Source organism: Perissodus microlepis, chromosome 5, assembly GCF_051167445.1.
Source record: "Perissodus microlepis isolate ML-2025 ecotype Zambia chromosome 5, ASM5116744v1, whole genome shotgun sequence".
NCBI lineage: Eukaryota > Metazoa > Chordata > Actinopteri > Cichliformes > Cichlidae > Perissodus > Perissodus microlepis.
In genome coordinates, this window is record NC_140465.1 from 35,910,077 (window position 1) to 35,932,913 (window position 22,837).

At 42.9% G+C, this 22,837-nt stretch overlaps 1 protein-coding gene across 2 annotated transcripts in view; it reads right to left on the minus strand.

The window, feature by feature from the left end:
- Nucleotides 1–22,837, minus strand: part of mmp24 (matrix metallopeptidase 24) — an 85,990-nt gene that overhangs the window by 46,663 nt on the left and 16,490 nt on the right. Inside the window, exons 2-3 of one of the 2 annotated variants that reach the window (XM_084929637.1) lie at nucleotides 7,612–7,760; nucleotides 5,454–5,570 (exon numbers count right to left, since the gene is read on the minus strand). In XM_084929637.1, coding sequence (XP_084785763.1) covers nucleotides 5,454–5,570; nucleotides 7,612–7,760 — 266 coding nt within the window. Of the gene's footprint in view, nucleotides 1–1,774; nucleotides 3,769–5,453; nucleotides 5,571–7,611; nucleotides 7,761–22,837 lie in introns of those variants that run through there. The other variant, XM_084929638.1, reaches the window with a different exon arrangement.

Genomic DNA, 22,837 nt, shown 5'->3' on the forward strand with positions numbered 1-22,837 from the left:
ACAAACCTGAAAAACCTTGAGAACAAACTGCGAGTGGTGACAGGAGGCGGCGGCTGGGGACAGGTACGTCCTGCCCCTGCAGCCCACACCTGATAAGCTTCAGGAAATTGGTTCAGCTATCGTGTACGCAGCAGCCTGCACAGATGGGGCCTCCTCCATCAGGTTAATGTATGAAAACTCAAACAACTGGAATTTTACTGACTGATCATCTGCAATATGTCATCAGAATCACATCATTTGGAAACATCATTAATAAACCTATAAGTTTGTGCTTCTTCATTTTTTGGTTTGGTGTTCAGAATGAATTCAAAACAAGATCAACCTCGTTGTGCTGGAGCTAAAGTGAGCTGCTCTTTGCAACGCATGAAAGAGAATCAACGATCAGCTGATCCGAGAAATCATTTTAACGACTCAATAATAATTCTTCAAGGAAATCTCCAAACATGACGAGCAAACATCTCGTTTCTCTTGGTTCTTGGAGTTTTTTGACCAACATTTAAAGGTGCAGTTGATTAATCAATATTAAAAATAATCATTAGTTGCAGCTCTATTAGTGCAACAACATGATAATATCATACAAGATCTGTTTGAAGAAGCACGTCTGAGGAGATTTTACTGCATTTCATAACTGTGCCTGCAAATCCTCTACGAAGTTTATTTATAAATCCAACTCCCACCCTAAAGCCTGGTGATTAGTGTGTGTGTGTCAGACAGACAGCCAGGTAGCAGTTGTCTGATTTGAGTAAATGGTGTGTAACGTTACAGCAGTGAAACTGGCCAAATGACCTGTGGCCAAAACACACAGATGGTATACTGTCTGACACACACACACACACACACACACACACACACACACACACGTCTAGCACTCGGTTGGATATGCAGACACTGTAGTCTCACACATTTAATGCATTTAGATAATGAAATGTGCTGCACAGATTTGAGGTAATGGGCGAGAAAAAGAGGAAATCAGAGGAGATGACTCCAGGAGTTCTTTGGAGAATCGGAAAAGGGAAAACCCCAAATCGACAATGCTGACAGGTCACTGTAGTTTGCAATTAACAATTAGCAATTTCTTCCCACAGGGTGGAGGCTCTCTCACGGCTCACGGTTTGGTGCTGGACAACTAATGAATTATAAACACAGAACCGTAACATCAGATTTTTATCCACCATGCAGAAACATCTGGAAACATCTGATTGGCACCAGCTTCATTTTTCAACATGACAATGATCCCAAACACACGGCCTGTGCCATAAAAGCATACCTTTATATAAAACACACAGTGGAACACTGTCAGTCATGATTGGCCTCCACAGAGCCCGGACCTCAACACTCCAGAAGCAGAAGCTGAAACACCCAAAGGAGAGCTTTGGATGTCCCTCAGAATGCCTGGAGAGCTACTCCCAAATATACTTAAAGACATTCCTGTTTTACCAGCAGGATATAAAGGAATGAGGCATCTGCATAGTACCGCATGTCCACTCTGTTATCATCTGTGTTTACAGCCTCTATTTTAAACATATCCTTAACATATTTCTTTCCTACAGCCAATACTTTCCTCCATCATCCACAGCATTTTTAGGATGTAGGCGAGCATTAGCATTAGCATTAGCTGCAGGACCATGTACAGTAAGTACAATCAGACTGTTTAAGTTACTGAACGAGGTAAAAATAATTTTAGCTAGTTAGCTTAGCTTTAGCACAATTTGCAAACACCAAAGAGAAGATTAGGCACAAAAATGATTTTCATTTGGAATAATTTAATATCTACCTGCTGATGGTGCAAAGTGAGGAGGATAAATCCTGAAGGGAGCATGAATATGTGTGCTGCGAAAACATTTTATGTCACGGTGAAAGGGATGAGCTGCGTGGAGGAAAATAAAGGAGGGTCCAAGTGCAGGCACTCGTTGAGGTTTTATTATAAAAATAAGACAAAAGTAGAAGATGGCAAAGAGAACTAAAGCTAAACTATACTGGAAAAAACTAAACTACTAAACATGAACACGAACAAGGGTGAGCGGAAGCACATGGAGGTTGATAGCAGACACACACAGCTGATTCACAGGAGATACGCAGACGGACCAGCGACTACAAAAGAAGACACGACTTCAATACACACAGAAGAACACGGAGATTACACACAGGTGGGGAACACAGCGGGAAGTGATTGACGAGACGAGACAAGGGAGGCTAAATAAGACACGGACTTTCACAATAAAACAGGAAACAAGAAACCATAACACAAAGACGCAGACTAGACACAGAACTAAACCTACACTAAACACGAGACACAAATCTAAGAACTAATCTCTTGTTATAATAATAACAATAACCAACAAAGCACCACAAGAGAATGAGAAAAGAATCCATAATGCAAAATCACACCAAACGTCTGACCACATGTTGAATTCTGAATTATTTAATAAGTTAAAATGTCAGGGAAGAGTCACGTGAATCTGGGAATTCACCGTCTGGATCAAAGTTCATGGAAAAGGTTTCAGCAGCTGTCTGGATACTTCACTAATATACGGATCAGAATTTATGGAAATGCTTCACAAAGAACACAAATTTCTACACGACTGAAGGGATTCATCCTTTAGAGGAGCTTTAACATCTTTATCTGATTGCAATCCATCGCTGAGCTCAGTCGGAGCAGCTCTAAATGCAGTTATTCCCTTCTTTTGTTTCTGTCCTTTGATTGACTTTTAATGAATTTGCTTATTGCAGAGGCATCGGCATAAAAGGGGAAACATCATTCTTCTGAGTGCTCTCTCAACTTCCTTTGGCCTTCACTTGTATTTTCTTCTTCTTTCCAGCCTTCTCGACTCTTCTTAATATCCACCTCCTGCACGGAGGCTTTAGTGGAAATTTTCACTTGGAGATGCACAGTTGCATAATCCTGCAGCTACAGTATCGAGCAGCGGGTGTGAATACACGCAGCCCTGAAATTCCTCTTAATGCAGAGCAGAGGCAGAAAAAATCCTCCTGTCTGAGCTCATCGCTGTCACTCAGGTAAGCGCACTGAACGGCAACCACCTTCAGATCGTATTGTTTTGATGCAGCATGTGAGCCGGGTATGTGTTGGATACACACAGAGCAAAATAAGGTTAGGAGCACACTGTGTGGGAGCTGCTGCTACTCTCTGGAGTTGTTGTGTAGATGTACACGTATGCTGAGTTTCCAAAAGCAGCTCCTCTGGATGATTCACCGCCTTAAATCTAAACCTTTAGCGTTTATTATTAATCTCTGTCGCTCTTCCACAGCATGTCTTTATGCTGTCTTCTTTCTCTCACCCCAACCAATCACAGCAGATGGCCCCGCCCCTCCCTGAGCCTGGTTCTGCTGGAGGTTTCTTCCTGTTAAAAGGGAGTTTTTCCTTCCCACTGTCGCCAAAGTGCTTGCTCATAGGGGGTCATATGATTGTTGGGTTTTTCTCTGTATGTGTTATTGTAGGGTCGACCTTACAATATGAAGCACCTTGAGGCGACTGTTGTTGTGATTTGACCCTGGATAAATAACATTTCCTTTTTAGCTACAATAAAGAGTAAAATCTCACTAAGTGCTTGGAACATCTTACAGTTTTATCTGAGCTAAAATTACTGCTACTGTGGCTCAGTCAGCCTGACATCTTCAGATCAATGCATAAATACAAGTCTGGAACCGCTCAGTTCATTTCTCACATTCAAAGGGCTGCAAACCAGAATCTCTCTGGAACAGACAGACCTGTAACCAGCGTTAGATTCTTCATCGTTCTTCTCAACACAGATTTTAAGAGCAGTTTTGTCTCCTTCAGAGAAACTATCCTGTAATTCTGTGTGTGGGATGGAAACGTTCTGCAGTCCGAATGAAAACAACAAGTTCGTGATACTCAGGTTTTAGCAAAGGGCTGCTGACATTCAACCTGCAGAGCTGCAAAGATCATTCATAGTTTCTCCGGTTCCAGTTAATGAAGCATTAAGCTCAGCTCCTGCACTTTCAGTGAACCAGAAGGTACGCCCATAATTCATGCAAAGGATCCTGGATGTGACAGTAAGGTTGCCCAAAGCGCAGCTTGGCAGGTGAACACAAATACTGCATGGACCGTAAATGATGGAACACAACCAGCCTAAACACTGGCTCATATCACAGAGTGTGAGTGGAAGAGGAGGAGGCTGGTCTGGCTCTGGAGATGGGCCGGTGCCTCGGAAGAAGAACAATCGAGTTAGAAATGATTGGAGCAAACGGCTCGAGCGACGGCAGCCGAGCTGAAGACAACACTGCGAGAATGCGACAGCAGATAACAGGTGAAACACGAGGAGCTGGAAAATGACAGAGAAACACAAGGATTTCTACAAAAAGATACCGAAAGGGAACTCGTGGTGGATGAAGGTGGAGCTATCAGGAGGCTGCTGCTCGCATCACACTTCAAATCAAAATGGAGGATGCTGTGATGTCACTGAGACTTACAGGAAGGACTGCATTAAAGCTCTGCAGAAACCCTTTCTACTGAAACATGAGAAGGAAAAAAGGTTCATCCTGGACTCACGAGTGCCGCTCATCGAGCAGACCACAGAGTTCTGGAGTATTTGGAAAGTCGTAGCAGATAACAGTGAATGCTGAATACTAAATGAGCTCAACGAGAGAGAACGAGACACTAACTGTTGCTGACCTCCACTACAAGCTAAACCTGGTACTATGCTTCTCCTCTCGTGCCCCCTGATAAATACACAAATACAAACTAACCACAGCCCCATTCAATAAGGAACATTTTGCTTTTAACAGTTACGACGAGGCAGTTTATTAAAAACAGCCACAAACAGTTAAAGTTCCCTAAAAAAGGATTTTTGGTCCCCAGAGCTGAAACTAGAAACAGAGAATGGAAACGAGGCGTTCAGGGCAGCAGTGTTTACTTACTGTTGGTCATTTTTACCAAGAAACTGTGAAAATACGCAAGTACTGTTTCAGTTTGATTCGTGGCACTGAAGCTGGATTTGAATTTGAGAGAGACGCAGTCGGGGAACAAGAAGCAGAGAGAACTAAAGTAGGAGACAAAGAGAGAGACGGGAGAGAGAAAAAAGTGGGCAGGAGCTGGGATGCGTTCAGAGTCCCGTGGGACAGCTCTAATCTGCATTAGACCCACATTACACGGCCGAGCTGCTGGTTGGATCACACAGCCGAGGGTTTTACTGTACGTCCACAAAGAAATAAAGACGGAGAGATGTGGGTGGGTGGATGTAATGTATGGATACGTGATGTGTTCAGGGTACCCTGGGACGCAGCTGATTTACATTAAGCCCAGGCTGGGAGAGAAAGAAGGAGGATGAAGATGGAAACAGAGAATTAAGAAAAAGAAACACTCACTCAGGATCCCATTAACATGTGTCGGCCTCTTTAATAGCCGTGTTAGCTCAGAGCGCTCAGTTACTGCCATCTTAGAGCTCATTATGGAAAATGAAGTCAGGTATGCACACCTGTACGAGATCCTTTTATCTCTCCACTTCTGTCCCGTCAGCGCGTAGCGTTTGTTCCTCTGCCGCCGGCTGGTGTGAGGATGATCTGGGACGCCACAGCGAGGTCTCCTCATCCACCTGAACACAGCAGCAAAATGTTAGTGTTTTGGCACAGACTGGATGCTTTCAGCTAAACAACGATTTCAGTGAACCGTGTTGATTCGAAGCAGCTTTGTTTTTAGGGGAGACACAGCTGGAGATGGTTATGAATTAGTTTTGCATTTGCAGTTACAGGACCAACCAAACGATCTCATGTCTGCTAATCATCAGAGCCATTTTTAGTTTCTCTTAGCCGTTTCATTATTCACCAAAGCAGCGCACCACGGCCGGTAGTTTCACATATTTGCTTTGACACATTTTTTAAAGAATCGATTTCACTGGACGCCTGAACCTGGGTGCTTTCACATGTTGATGTAAACTACGTGTAAACTGTGAGGCCATTTAAAAGTACTTTTGGTAATGAAACTACAGAACTGATCTAAAACTGTTATCACCAGGGGGCAACCGAGTGTGCTGAGATATTTTCGAATGTTTGCTGACGCTCTGGTTACCAACTTCTCCTTAGGAAGCTTTGCTTTTTCCCATCAGAAATAAGAATGACATACAGGATGTGCTCGGAAGCTCCCGGGACACAGTTTTTATGCTGATGTTAAGTGTAGAGGACGTTTGGAAGCAGTTATCGAGCTGGGAGAGCGTTGGTGACTTTTAGGAACCCGCCTCTCGTGCTGCTCAGTGCTTTAACTAACATTTAGAGCTGATCACTGAATATCGGGGAGTGATAAGACTGATAATCTCTGAGTTTAATGGAGATGCACGATCTTCCAAAGAACTCTTGGAACATAACGACCGCCATTAGATTTCTGCTAAAACATTTTAAAAAGCAGACTGTTGAAGACGATGTGAGGATGAGCAGCACCCACAGGAAGCAGATTCACTTGTGGAGAGCAGTTTGTGTGCTGAAGCAGAGGAAACACATTTAAATTGAAAGCAGTGAGGCTGATTGCTTCTGGGTGGATTAAGTGTCTGTGAAATGTCAAAAGGGGGTCAACGCTCAGCTTCGCAGAGCTCCTCGGATTCTTTAAGTCATTGTTTTGAATTTCTGGCTCACGCTTTACATTCTGCTTCAGTCGTATCGTTTTCACAGCGTCGTTTCAGACGCTTCAAAAACATCTGAAGAACAGCTTCAGACGACACGCTCAGCAGCAAACAGCAGGCGGACGCTGTCAGAGACAAGCTAGTAAATGCAGAGCAGCTAAAGAGGCTCAGGTTAGCAAAAACAGAAGAGTGTAACACTTTAAACTGTTTACACTGTTACACTGGTGGGTGGTCACGTTAGCGATCAGAAAACGAAGCTTCTCTGTTTCTCCTTAAGTGGAAATATTTAACGGTAAATGTAAGTGTGGTCCATCGTTTGGAGATCACTGCTACAGACACACCAAAGTCAAGCAGCATAGCTCACAGGCAGTGGGTGCTGCCCCTCAGTAGGTTTCTGGAAGCTGGCCAATCAGAACACAGCAGGCTTTCATGGAGCAGAGCCTTAAAGGCGCAGGAGCTACCGTTTTGTTTCAGGTAGAGGATGAAGTGAGAAGCACCAAAACCCAGATTAACAAAAAGTATTTTTTTGAACTGTGAATAAAAATAAAGATTCACTTATTGAGAAATGAGCAAAGTTGCAAAGAAATAATATCATGTAGTGTAATGTAGTGTGTCGTTTGTGTGTTAGCCATACAAAAGGAACATTTACACAGTTATTTAAAGTATTAATACAATATTTACTGATTATTGAATACACATGATCATGACAGCTTTTCTGAACAGTGCCAAGAGATGAAAACTGACAATAACGGGATTGTCAGATTTCTCTCTCGCTGCCTGTGAACATGCCTTCCCCCCTTTCCTCGTCCTTCGTGTTTGACCAACAGTAACAGATTTTCCAACAGCACCGAAGGCTATTAAATCTACCTCCGACTGATCTGGTATGGAAATCTCATTTTTTATGATACGCATGTTTGATTTGGCCAAGATGTTACACCACATGCCCTTCATGATGCAACGGTCCCTGCCTGCACGACGAGTGCCCTGCCTTTCCCACTTTTACGGAAACGTCCCGATTACTCACTCGATAGTCGTCTCATCCAACACTCCCGTCACAGGGATGCCGTAGAAGCGCTGCATGGCGGCCACGGCAGACTGCATGGCCTTCTCCTGCCGCAGGTCTGATGTCCGAACGTCGTGAGGCAGCAGGTAGCCGTAGTTCTTCAGCCACGTCTGAGAGAAACACGGACAGAAGAGGTCGGTTACACAGGACTAACCTGCTAGACAGTAGAGCCACAACAGACTTACTGTAGATCCTTCCTAATTCCCAATTATAGAAACATATTAAACATACATCATAGACTTCTCCAGTGTCCATATGCACAATAGAAAGCTGTGGTCGTGTCCATGGTGCTGAACCGCAGGCCAAATGTAACCAGGTCGTGTAACTTAAAGACAAAGGTGTGCTAATTATTTTGTCATGTTGGTTGCCTTAGACACACACGTTTATAAAATAATTGCAGACAGCTGAATGTGATATTTCTTTGAGTTTCATGGTGTCAGCGCAGCACCGCCCGCAGCACCGCCCGCAGCACCGCCCGCAGCACCGCCCCTCCCCACCTTCCCACCAATAAGCTGACAGCTGCCATTTGGATTCAAATTCACGCTCCTTGTAGGGTCTCACAGTTCTCCCTCTGACCTGCTGAGGAAACCTTTGATCATAACAATATAACCCTTCAAATATTACAAAACAGGCTGTGCTTACAGCCCCAGAGAACAATCGCACATTAAAGTTTCCCTCAGTGTTCAAGTAATTCAACAATAACTGCACATCAGCAGGTTTGCAGCAACATGCAGCTGCCAATAGCTGGTTCAGTTTTTACATCAAGTTTCATGTTCCTGTGGCCTCAAAACACCACAATTTATTGGAACAATAGTTCAAAACACAGAAAAAAGGTGTAACGAGTAGGCGGACAAAAAAGATTCAGGGTGAGTGAAAAGAAGACATTGAACATGTCGGAGAGAAACTGGGGAGCCAGTTCCTCCGAATCCCAGAAAATCGAATTCACACCGATCCAAAATCGATGCTGAATCCACAGTTTTCCTCGGATGAGTCTTATTACATCGTATTTTTCATTTAGCAGCCGCCTGTCTCTTTAATGTGACATAACACAATCTCACAAGCCTCCGGAGGGAGAGCGAGGAAAGGCAGAGAGGAAGGCGGGTAAATGAAGAGGAGAGAAGAAGAAAAGATGGAAAAATAAAAAGGAGGCTGTTGAAAGAGCGAACAGCAGCACGGAGAGATAAGAGGCAGAAGGTTTCAGAGGGAGAGGACACGAGAGGCGGGTGAGGTAATGAGGGGGGAGGCTGAGCTGTTCTCTACAGTAGGTCATTAATAATTCAGAGCGAGGCAGCCTCTCCCAGCAAGTCCGGGCCCAGAAAAGCGAACGCCTGCCCGACCACAGGCAGCTTTCCAACACCGAGGGCATTTATGGAAGCCCGTTTCCCCCAGCGGAGACGCGTCGAGCAGGAAAACACGACTAAGAAGATGTTACATTAAAGTCAGTCAAGATAAAACCTGCATGTGAAAAACACGACGTTTGACCAACGTTAATTTAAGATTATTGAACCACTCATGAGATTTCAGTTCAATTATTTTATTTATATAGCATCAAATCATAACACATACCACATGATGCTTAAATTACAATATTTGCAATTAAACAAAGCACGTAAGGTCATTGTTTAAGCCAATAAGTCAACACAATGAATTATTAGGTGACACTGAAGAGATTAAAACGACAAGATTTCGAGGAAAGAGTCAGAAATATGATAGAATAAGTGAAACTGATGTGGCAAAGATAAAGATTTAAATCACTATAAACATAATAAACAGAAGTAGAGATAAAAAAAAATCTAAATTTGTAAACATAATTTTAAATAATGGTTTTATTTATCAAATAACATTTTAAAGAGTTAAAATAGTGCAGCTAGTTTAACATATCCTGAAAGCACAGATGCTCTTCCATATTTCTAGTCTGAACAGAGGAAACATGAGTCAGCATGAGCGTGTCTTTCTTGTATTATAATCAATAATTTTACTGGACAGCTAATTGCTGTTGATGCTCACATGTGTTTAGATTTGAGATGCAGGGTTTCTGATGTGAGAGCTAGTCTGTAACTCCGCTGTTTAGCTAACTTATTTAGACTCTGTGCCGATCTGCTTTTAATCCAAAGTGTAAATGTAGACACAAAGTGCCACATGGTCCATGAGCTGAGAGGAAACTGACTGCTTACAATCCAATTAAAAGCTCCCCTGCAATAAATCTGTGGCGATGACAACTTCCACTGCAACAAAACATCTAAATCTGATTCATGTGATTTCATCCTGTCCCATCTGCTCAGGCAATAAAAAACAGAAACATATCTGAGCTCCGGGCAACAAACACAAACTCTCTTACAGCATCTGGCAGGCCTACGTTTCACTGTGAGAAGGAAACGAGTCAGTAAGGAGCAGCGTGCACGCTAAACTCTGCAATTACAGACACAACGAGAACAATGAGCCCGTTTGGTTTGTGAGGACCGGGAAATATTTCCAGGCCTCTGAAACAAGCGTGAGCCCAAAAGCTGTGATTCACTCGTCGTACATCTCTTTGAAGGCTGGTCACCTGTAGGAGCTCCAAGCTCTGGTTGCCTAGGTGACCTAATTTATTTATTACCAGGTCAAATGTCAATCAACATATACATTTATTTGTAGCTGCTTCAGTCGCTCGTATGGAAGTTGAGAAATGCTTAGCTTGAATCCCGCTCGGTTCACCCTTGTCGTTATTTCACAGTCGTGGGTAGCTGCAGGTCAGGAGGTGCAGCAGGTCGTCTACTAATGGTAAGGTTGGCGGTTCGAACCCTGGTTGCTGTGCGTGCCAAAGATACTGAGGTCTAAGTTTCTCTCTGATGGTTCCATCAGAGTGTTTGATGTTAGACTGAAAGCACTCAGGCGCAGAAAAAAGCGAATGAGTCATGTTGTAAAAAAGCACTTTGAGAGCTCAAGTAGAGCCGGTGCGTTTATTTTCTGTTCCAGTGTTTGCATCGCTCAAAGACAAATGTGAAGCAAAGTTTTCCTTTGGTTAAGATATTAAAGAAAATCTCCGAACCATCAGCAACTACCAGAAGCGGAGGATAAAGTAATTTTTATTTTTGCTGAGCATGAAAGCAAAGCTGTCGATTTACAAACTAATCGATCTCTTACCCTCATTTATGGTCACAAACTGAGGGTTAGACTGCGGCACCCACGAGCTGGACCTGGATAAGCCACAGGATGACCTGATGGATGAGATCAGCCTGTCCACGACACGCGGTTAGTCACTAATATGTCATCCATTGCAGGAGCAGCTGGAAACAGGGTCAGTACATCCAGAATTAACCAGCCGATAGAGGAAGAACAAAATAAAGGAGGAAAATGAGTGAAATTATATTCCTTAGAGGTGTTTCCTGAAATATGTTACTGTTATTTGAGCCCAGCTGTCAGCTGTACTCCTCTTTTCTCCCCTTGATGCTTTTCTAAAAACATGCCAGTAACACAAGGCCATCCTTTGCTTCGAATGCTAATAACAGTCTGCTCGGGTCCAAGTGGCAAAAAGAAAAAGTCCATGTGCTCTGCAATGTGTTGTCACTGAGCAGAGCTGCCTGCCTGCACGTTTTAACTGCAGTGCGACCGTGCATGAGCCATCCGGGCAGAGATGAAAAAAGTAAATGGTAAATGGCCTGTATTTGTATAGCGCTTTACTAGTCCCTAAGGACCCCAAAGCGCTTTACACATCCAGTCACCCACCCATTCACACACACTGGTGATGGCAGCTACATTGTAGCCACAGCCACCCTGGGGCGCACTGACAGAGGCGAGGCTGCCGGACACTGGCGCCACCGGGCCCTCTGACCACCACCAGTAGGCAACGGATCAAGTGTCTTGCCCAAGGACACAACGATCGAGACTGTCGGAGCCGGGGCTCGAACCGGCAACCTACCGATTACAAGGCAAACTCCCAACTCTTGAGCTACGATCGCCCCAACAACAACAGCAACTGATGGTGTGTGCAGCTGTGCGCAGCTGTCCTCGTCCTCATCGATGAGCGCGAGTCAGGCCTCAGACACACCTGATTCAGATCTCAACGCCTCTTTGAAGTTGTCCTCCGAGCGCCTCGCTACGATCGTTTTAAATCCACACGCACTGAAATACTGAGCTTTCTGCTTCTGTGAGGCCTCTGAGGACCCCGTACTGCACCGTGTCTGTGAGTCCTCATACATGTGCATCCATGTGGTTGTGTACATGTGTGTGTGTGTTCAGAGCTTTGATGGAAGTGTAGTAATTGTTGTATAATAGCAGCTGGTGAATTATTTAATTCAAACTGCTTCCTCTGAGCTGGCAGCTGCTGGGTGAGCGCGCGCACACACACACACACACACACACACACACACACGTTTTCATCACTTCAGAGGACGTTACATTCACTTACATTTATTTTCTGAACACTTAAACTGACCATAACTTTAAACACGTCCCCATTTTAAAACAATGATTCATGACTTAAAGATTTTCTTTGTCTCTGAACTGAAACCAAGTCAAATTCACAGCCCATCCGTCCTTCTGCTTTACGAGGTCTCGTTCTGACATGATACCCTCTCTGGGCTTTTATCCAGCCTGCACTCTAACCCACAGATGGACCGAGTGCCACCCGGTGTTTTCACTGAAGAGCTCAGAGTTGCAGCTTTTGTTCAGAGCCATCATTTCCTGTTGAATCCAGATACTACCAGATAACTGGTGCAGGGTGTTAGCTTTCACAGTCTGAAAGGACAAACCTCTCTACCTCAGACCAGAGTGATGCCAGCACAACAGCACAACAGGTAAAGTAATCATCTTTGTAGAAAGAAATAATCCCTTAAATAAAAGCTCCATCAGCTGGAGGCAGGACAGCGTCCGGGCCAACTTCTGTCACACAGCTGTCAACCAACGACCACGCCGCGGACAGAAAAGCCTCCTGTAAGCCTTCAAATCTAATTAATGGGCCAATAATGTCCCACAGGACGAGCGGCACACATATTAGACAGCCTGAATTTATCAATGGAGGCCATAATTGCTTGCTGAAGAAATGACAGGCTTAATATTTCTACTAAGATGGTGCTTTCTGAATGGAAGTGAATAGAACTTGAGCGGGAGGCGTTCTGAAGCCACAATCAAGTGACCGTTAGGTGTATAATTCACTTTAAGCTGCTTCCATACTTCTTTGAACTGCGGACTGATCAAAACACTTTTAGCGTCTCTGAAACTCACAAGAAAATGAGTGGAAGGTGAGGCTGACAGGTGGATTAGTGTAGGCGGAGCCTCCTATTTCCCATGTATCATTCTACAGTCCTCAACTTTCAATTCAATTCAATTCAATTCAATTTTATTTATATAGCGCCAAATCACAACAAAAGTCGCCTCAAGGCGCTTCATAGATACAGAGAAAAACCCAACAATCATATGACCCCCTATGAGCAAGCACTTTGGTGACAGTGGGAAGGAAAAACTCCCTTTTAACAGGAAGAAACCTCCGGCAGAACCAGGCTCAGGGAGGGTCGGGGCCATCTGCTGCGACCGGTTGGGGTGAGAGAAGGAAGACAGGATAAAAGACATGCTGTGGAAGAGAGACAGAGGTTAATAACAGATATGATTCAATGCAGAGAGGTCTATTAATACATAGTGAGTGAGAAAGGTGACTGGAAAGGAAAAACTCAATGCATCTTGGGAATCCCCCGGCAGCCTACGTCTATTGCAGCATAACTAAGGGAGGATTCAGGGTCACCTGGTCCAGCCCTAACTATATGCTTTAGCAAAAGGAAAGTTTTAAGCCTAATCTTAAAAGTAGAGATAGTTTCTGTCTCCCGAATCCAAACTGGAAGCTGGTTCCACAGAAGAGGGGCCTGAAAACTGAAGGCTCTGCCTCCCATTCTACTTTTAAATACTCTAGGAACAACAAGTAGGCCTGCAGAGCGAGAGCGAAGTGCTCTAATAGGGTGATATGGTACTACAAGGTCATTAAGATAAGATGGGGCCTGATTATTTAAGACCTTGTATGTGAGGAGCAGGATTTTGAATTCAATTCTGGATTTAACAGGAAGCCAATGAAGGGAAGCCAAAACAGGAGAAATATGCTCTTTCCTTCTAGTCCCTGTCAGTACTCTTGCTGCAGCATTTTGGATTAGCTGAAGGCTTTTCAGTGAGTTTTTTGGACATCCTAATAATAATGAATTACAGTAGTCCAGCCTGGAAGTAATAAATGCATGAACTAGTTTTTCAGCGTCACTCTGAGACAGGATATTTCTAATTTTAGAGATGTTGCGCAAATGGAAGAAAGCAGTCTTACATATTTGTTTAATATGTGCGTTGAAGGACATGTCCTGGTCAAAAATGACTCCAAGGTTCCTCACAGTGTTACTGGAGGCCAAGGTAATGCCATCCAGAGTATGAATCTGGTTAGATACCATATTTCTAAGATTTTCAGGGTCGAGTACAATAACCTCAGTTTTATCTGAATTAAGAAGCAGAAAGTTAGCGGCCATCCAGGTCTTTATGTCTTTAAGACATTCCTGCAGTTTAACTAATTGGTGTGTGTTATCTGGCGTCATGGACAGATAGAGCTGGGTGTCATCTGCATAGCAGTGAAAATGTATGCTATGTCTTCTAATGATGCTGCCTAAGGGAAGCATGTATAATGTAAACAGAATTGGTCCTAGCACTGAACCCTGTGGAACTCCATAATTAACCTCAGTGTGTGAAGAGGACTCTCCATTTACATGCACAAATTGGAGTCTATTAGATAGATATGATACAAACCACTGCAGTGCAGTACCTGTAATACCTACAGCATGTTCTAATCGCTCTAATAGGATATTATGGTCAACAGTATCGAACGCTGCACTGAGGTCTAGCAGGACAAGCACAGAGATGAGTCCACTGTCAGAGGCCATAAGAAGATCATTTGTAACCTTCACTAAAGCTGTTTCTGTGCTGTGATGAGCTCTGAAACCTGACTGAAACTCTTCAAATAAACCATTCCTCTGCAGATGATCTGTTAGCTGTTTGACAACTACTCTTTCAAGGATTTTTGATATGAAAGGAAGGTTGGAGATTGGCCTATAATTAGCTAAGACTGCTGGGTCTAGAGATGGCTTTTTGAGTAAAGGTTTAACCACAGCCAGCTTGAAGCCCTGTGGTACATAGCCGACCATTAGAGATAGGTTGATCATATTTAAGATTGAAGAATTAATCAATGGCAGGACTTCTTTGAGCAGTTTTGTAGGAATGGGGTCTAAAAGACACGTTGATGGTTTGGAGGAAGTAATTATTGAAGTTAACTCAGAAAGATCAATTGGAGAAAAAGAGTCTAACTTAACATCAATGGTACTAAGAGTAGCTGTAGATAATATTACATCTGTGGGATGATTACTGGTAATTTTTTCTCTAATGATAAAAATTTTATTTGTGAAGAAGTTCATGAAGTCATTACTAGTTAACGTTAAAGGGATGGTTGGCTCAACAGAGCTCTGACTGTTTGTCAGCCTGGCTACAGTGCTGAAGAGAAACCTGGGGTTGTTCTTATTTTCTTCAATCAGTGATGAATAGTAAGATGTTCTGGCTTTGCGGAGGGCTTTCTTATAAAGCAGCAAACTATTTCTCCAGGCTAAATGATGATCCTCTAAATTTGTGACACGCCATTTCCTCTCCAGATTACGAGTCATCTGCTTTAGGGTACGTGTTTGAGAATTATACCACGGAGTCAGGTACTTCTGATTAGAGACCTTAGTTTTCACTGGAGCTACAGTATCCAGAGTCGTACGTAGTGAGGAGGTGAAATTATTAACAAGATAATCAACCTCTGTTGGGGTAGCGTTCAGATAGCTGCTCTGCTCTGTGTTGGTACAGGGCATTGAAGATGATAACAGTGGGTGGATTATATTCTTAAACTTAGTTACAGCGCTTTCAGAAAGACATCTACTTTGATAAAATCTACTCTCCACCGCTGTGTAATCAATTATTGTAAATGTAAATGTTATCAGGAAATGATCAGACAGGAGAGGGTTTTCAGGAAACACTGTTAAATGTTCAGTTTCTATGCCATATGTTAAAACAAGATCTAGAGTGTGATTAAAGTGGTGGGTGGGTTCTTTTACATTTTGAGAGAAGCCAATTGAGTCTAATAACAGACTAAATGCCATGTTGAGGCTGTCATTTTTAGCATCTACATGGATGTTAAAATCACCCACAATAATTATTTTATTTGAGCTCAGAACTAAATCAGATATAAAGTCTGAGAAATCAGACAGAAACTCTGTGTAAGGCCCAGGTGGACGATAGATGATAACAAGTAAGACTGGTTTCTGAGTTTCACAGCTGGGGTGGACAATGTTAAGCATCAGGCTTTCAAATGAATTAAAAGTCTGTCTTGGTCTTTCATTAATTAATAGGCTGGTGTGAAAAATTGCTGCCACACCGCCCCCTCGGCCTGTGCTTCGAGGTTTCTGGTAGTTAGAATGACTCGGGGGTGTTGATTCATTTAAACTAACATAATCATCCTGCTGCAACCAGGTTTCTGTAAGGCAGAGTAAATCAATTTGTTGATCAATTATTAAGTCATGTACTAACAGAGACTTGGAGGAGAGAGACCTAATATTTAATAATCCACATTTCACTGTTTTACTCTTTGGTTCAGATGTGGATACTGTACTGTTCTTTCTTTGTAATTGTTTATGTTTAAGTTGTTTGTTGCTGGTTTTTAGTTTGTTTTTTGTCTTTTTGGAAGCTGACACAGTCTCTATGGAGATGGGTTTTTGGGGGGGTAGCAGGAGGAGAGAAGCTGCAGAGAGGCGTGTAAGACTGCAACTCTGCTTCCTGGTCCCAACTCTGGATAGTCATATTTTGGGGGGTTTAATAAATTTGTCCATATTTCTAGAAATGAGAGCTGCTCCATCCAAAGTGGGATGGATGCCGTCTCTCCTAACAAGACCAGGTTTCCTCCAGAAGGTTTGCCAATTATCTATGAAGCCCACATCGTTTCTTGCTTTGGTCACGAGATCTGGGAATGAGCGGAAGAGCGAGTAGATGCAAACAGCCGAAATGAGTTTTCTCCAGGAGCTCGGAGCAGAGTCGAGAGGAACCCTCCGAGGTAGCTCGGGTATCTGATCGGGACACCTTCCTTTGGAGACTCTTTGGGCATGTCCAATTCGGAGAAGACTCCGAGTTAGGACCCAGAACTCATTGGGGATCTGGCCTGGGAGCTAATCGGGATCCTTCAGGAGGCACTGGGAAGTATTCTTGCTTTGCCAACTGCCACTAAGACTTCACTTTGGTAACTGGAAGAACCTGGATGGATCTTCTGTCACTGGTTGCACTTATCCAAGAACACGTGTGTTATTATATACTGGATATTAAATGAGATTAAAACAAATGAAGCACATGTGAGTGAACAGGAAAAGGGAGAGGACGATGATCTGCTGTGAAGAGTCTAAGTTGGGAAAGCGAAACTACAGCGAAACCACCTCTGTGCTTCATGTATGCGCCTCACACAGCGGGACTGCAGCGGCATAAATCACCTCCAGCACTGAGCCCTCCACACGTGAACATGTTTAATTCATATTCTTATCTGAGTGGGACAAATGCTCTCTCGCAGGAGGCGAGCGGTGATTCATTAGACGTTGTGGGAGTTTCCGACGCCACGGCGGCACGCCTTTCAGTAAATGAACAAAATACTCGGACCGTTATCCAGAGAGAAGGACTGAGGCAGGCAGCGGCACATTTTCAGCCTCAATGCTGCTTATGCTTAAAAGAAAAAGGCAAAGATTTATGATTTATGGCCTTCAAGGGTTGATTCTGGTATGTAACAGAGAGACGTTCCTACTGCTCAACAATCAGGGTCTGAAATATCAGATACTAGAACTCTCAGTAACTTTACATCTACTGAAGGAAATAAATGAGACGTGTTTCAGACATGTCTGTCTGCTGTCGGCTGCCCTCACTGTCAGGTGTGGAGAGGCAGTTTAAACGATGGGAGATGCCCAGTGGCCTGATATCTGTGGACAATCCATGCAGAAGGAAACACCTGACATCAAGTTACACCTGTCACAGTCTTTTCATCGAGGGAGGCTGAGCCAGAAGGCAACAGAGACAGAAACGTGATGCTGTGCTAAATGCTGATGTGTGCAAATCATTTTAATATCAGACACCAGAACTGGGAAATCTTTCTTTTGGAGAAATAGCGGTTCATTTTGAATTTGAAGTTAATCGGTTTGGACGTGTGCAGAGGAGAGACGGTGGATTTACTGGGCAAATGGAGCTGACAGGCAGGAAGACCACAGAGGATGCTGGGAAAGGGCGAAATGGAGGCAGATGATTCGCTGAGGATAGTCTGAGTTTCCTCTGTGGGACATTATTGTTGCTTTCTGTTCCATTTGCCCGAAGTGAACTTGGTAAAAGAGCTTTTGTCCATTTAGCACCCTCGGCTTGGAACAAACTGCAGAAGGAACGGAAAATGACTGAATTCATTTCATTAAGTGCTTTTAAATCTAAACTACGAATCCTTGAGGCCAAGTCCATAACATGCAACTGTTTCAATTAGATTGATTGTCATTTTAACTGATTTTTTTATTTATTTACTTATTTATATTTGAATTTTATTTTTATTTTATTTGTATTCTTTCACTTATTGTTGCATGTGTGTTGTTGCTGCCTGTCTTTGAGTAATTTCTGTAACTGTGAGACACCTGCTGCTGCCTATCTTGGCCAGGTCTCCCTTGAAAAAGAGGTTTTTAATCTCAATGGGATTTTCCTGGTTAAATAAAGGTTCATAAAATAATAAAATAATGAGAATTAACCCTTTAAAGTCCAACATTATCTTTATCTTTTTAACAGCTGTAGTGCCAGTTATTGGAGCATTTCAAGTTGCTATACATCAATACAACCGTTATATCACAAGTTTTAATAACATGTATGCATTAAGTCCATAGTAACTAGATAAACTGGAAAAAAGTGCAATAAACTACAAAAACTTGAAAATCATTTGGTTTCTACACATAGTTACAGAAATTTCAGAGGTTTATCCCTCAAAACTGTAAACACAAAAAATTGCACAAAATAGTTTCCAACCACAGGAAATCTATTTTGAGTGTCGTCATAGTTTAATTTTTGAGAAACACTAATTTTTATAAACTGTGGGAAAAATGAAAATAAATGCTATTGTGCACAATTTGCAAAAAAACAGCATCAAAATAAACTTTTTCCAACAGTGCAGTTTACCCGGCACGGATAACCATTAATGCTGACATCAGGGCGTTCTGGAGATGCTGCATTCAGACGACGTCTCTTTGAGCCATAACCACATTCTGCAGGGATACAGCGGACCTGCCACCCACTGAAAAGCTGTTCACTGTTTATGCTTTTGTCAGTTTTTGAGTAAATGCAGGTGACATTTAAGGGAAGGAAGAAAAATAGGAAAAAGGAGAGAACGAAGGAAGGAAAGTAAGATGAAGCTACTGGAGCATAAAATAACAAAGCCATAAATATGAGCGCAAATAAAAACCACGAGGGTAACACAATAACAACAAGAGAAGTGCTTTAATTTCAATATTTTAATGGTGCTAAATCATATTGTACTTGCATGAAGGCTGTGAGTGAGCGCTGCATGCTGATGATTCAGGCCTCACTGAGGCAGCAGCCCGTTTTAATGCTGCTGCTGCTGCTGCTTGTGGGGGGCGGCTGATTCTGAACCTGAGCTTCAGAAACCCCCCGCAGGCCGCTGAAGATGACAGAGAACAAAATACAAATCAAAACAAAATGAAGCGTGAATTCTAATTTCTGCAGCCATTATTCAGGGGTCAATAGTCACTTTGAGCTGAGTCACCCTCTGCTCGGCTCGCTGATGAGAAGGTGTAGCCTACAGTAAAGTGTCCTGCTTACAGAAGGTGACTCATCTTTCACTCTGACATTAAATTATGAAAAACGAAGAAGGAGGCTGCCGGCTAAAGGATTACTGCTTTGAAATGTATGTATACAAAGCGCGCAGCTCTACAGCAGAGACACCGGGATTCGCATCCAGGCTCCTGTCAACGAGACGCAACATGAGCACTTCCACTGAGCTTTGATTAAACACGGTGTTTAGATGAACATTAGACAGCATGATCAGATATTTTAGCAGAAGAAATTATGTTTTCATACCATTTTTAGCAGAAAATCGTGACTGTTCTCTGAGATATTCAGAGGAGGATGCGAGGGCAGATATCAGGATGCCAAAACTCGTCTTCAGTTGGCTCAAAAATGCCACATTTTTATTTGCATGTCTCCACAACATTGACTAAGAAAATTAAGCCAAAAACTGCAGTTCCTGTAATGTCCACTGGAGGCTCCAGCAGCGAGTCAGTCCCACGTTAAAACATCCAACATTGCAGCAGAATTAAACGAAACGTCTGGAAAGCGTTTCTGCTCTGAAGCATTTTAATGCAAATATCTGATGATACAACAGACCGTTTGGACGTTTTCATAATCCTTTACCTGCTGCACTAAATTGTAGCTGCCAAATTCATACTTCTAATTAAACAAATAAAAAAAATGAAAAAGCCAACATGAGGTTTAAAAATACCAATAACAATGACAAACATCCAGCTTTTAAATACAGTTTATGGGAGGAACTCGACGAACTCCTAAAACAACAGTTGGGCCGGACAAACCGTGCTCCTCAGTTACGACCATGGATATAACTCTTTTTTAAAATATAAATTAATCTGTCTATTTGTTTATTAGTGGAGGACTGTGCAACAGCCATCTTTGTGTGACATCTTTCTCAAAAAAGCAGGAAATTATCTCATTTCTAAGGGTGGAATTTTTTCTTTACTTACAGTTTATGCTTCAAAAATGACCATGAACTCATCTTCATCAGCTGTTTGTATCAAGCTCTCCTTTTAGCTGTAGTAATGATAATAATAATGAACGACCGTATCATGGTGAAAAAGAGCCAACCAAGCTGTTTATGCCCAACTCTAATCAAATACAGGTGAATCTGTTCAGGCCCGCTGATGTACAGTGTCTTGCAAAAGTATTCGGCCCCCTTAAACTTTCCCACATTTTGTCACATTACAGCCACAAACATGAATCAATTTCATTGGAATTCCACGTGAAAGACCAACACAAAGTGGTGCACACGTGAGAAGTGGAATGAAAATCATACATGAGTCCAAACATTTTTTACAAATAAATAACTGCAAAGTGGGGTGTGCGTAATTATTCAGCCCCCTGAGTCAATACTTTGTAGAACCACCTTTTGCTGCAATTACAGCTGCCAGTCTTTTAGGGTCTGTCTCTGAGTTCACCTGTTAAAGGTGAACTCAGAAAAGCTGGATCCATCTTTAACTCCAAACATGGATCGATCTGCCTGGAAAGAGGAAGAAAATACTTTCTTTGACCTTTAATGAAACTCCATTAGGGCCCCGTGTTTGGGTCAGGGTTCTCATGCAGACCACTTTAGTCACAGTGAGCTCCTTAACGCTAAAGACAAGTAATGAAAAGATCGGCTAATGTAAGCATGAGACGCAGCCAAAGCGAAGACACAGCTGCATTAATGCGCTGTTAATGCAAGATTAGAATAAGATATTAGAGGAGGCTTCACTCTTTAATGTGCTGTTTGTTTTACAGCCCAGAACGAGAACCGGGACAGATCGTAATTTCTCAACGGCATTTCAAACCGCAGCCTCATAATCATTAAAGTGTTTGCCTGAAACCTCGACAGATTCACTCTGCAGCCACACACAACAAAGAAAAACTACAAAATGAGACATCTTGGTGGAAGCAAGTCTTCAGATATTTTTGTCTTTATGAATATTTCTTCTGATTGATTCGTTGATTAACTAACAGCTGATATGTGCCCACGCCGGCCCTGCAGGAACACTAAAGCCACAGTAAAACGTGCTGTGGGCGCTGATATTTCTTCCTCCTGGTTTGTAACAGCCTGTCTGTTTGCATCTGTGTCCACCTGTCTGCCCGTCCACCTGATTGGCTGCGTCCCTGTCTGTCTCGGAGCCTGATTGGTCGTCTCTCCCCGAAGCCTCAACCTGTGCGTCAGCCTGCCAGTGTGTCTCCTCCGTCTGTCTGCTGCGATAAAAATAGACCTCGTCTCCCCCTGCTAAACTATTTACCGTCGCAGCTTGAGTGCAATGGGTGCAACCCGCCAGGCGCTTCCCCCGTCCGAACACCGTGCACGGCCTGATAAGCGGCCGTTTAGCATGCTGCATATTTTCTCTAATATTAGTTTGTGAAAAGGACCAGTGTGTTTTACTTGTTCTGATGATCACCAGGAGAAGCCGACGATTATTAATCTGCCATTTTCTTCATACATTTTACTCTGTGCATAGTCTGGCAGAGAGTTCAGATTCATCTCAGTTCTTCCGTCAAATCTTTCCCTGCACTAAACATCCTGATTCCATGTCAGTCCAACAGCCACCTTGGGTTTACCTGACGAGATAATTCCACAGGAAAACTTCAGGTCCCTTTTGTCATTGGTCTTTACATCAATATGAATGTTTTAAAAATGAACGCTTGGAAAAATATGAAAGAAAACTCACAAATTGTGGATGTAATGCAGGGCTCTAGAGTGCGACTTCTCAGCAGTGCCACAAAAAAAAATGCAGCAGTTTACTCGACCAGCTGTTCAGTAAAAAAAACAAAAAACTGTCTCTGTGTGGTCAACAGCAGACATGCATTATGCCCCTATTGTGGTGTAAACCAATCAGAGATAGTCAAGGGCGGAGCCTCTCAGATGGCCACGCCCACGGTAAGATGTTCAGATACTGAGATGTTCGGTTCGAAGCCTTTGAGGCACTTTTAATTTTGACTTTCTTTTTATTTGATACATCTTGTAATATTTTAAGTTTAAATTTCAGCTCAGTGAAGCACAAGAACATGTTCAGTACTGTATTTTTTGGAGTATAAGGCGCACTTAAAATCCTTTAATTTCCTCAAAAGTGCGCCTAATGTATAAATTCTGGTTGTGCTTATTGACCTCGAACTGATGTTCTGTGCTACACGGCGCTCAGAAATCTGTCAAAACATTTTAGCACGACTTTGCTAAGCTACGAAGCCGCACCGCTTGATGGATTGTTGGAGCATTACGGAGCCTCGCGGAGTGATACGTACTGTGCTCCAACGTAATATTATATTATGTGTGTATAAGGACCACAAAATGGCTCCTGTTCGGAGACATGCTTACTTATGCTAAGCTGATTTCAAACTCTAT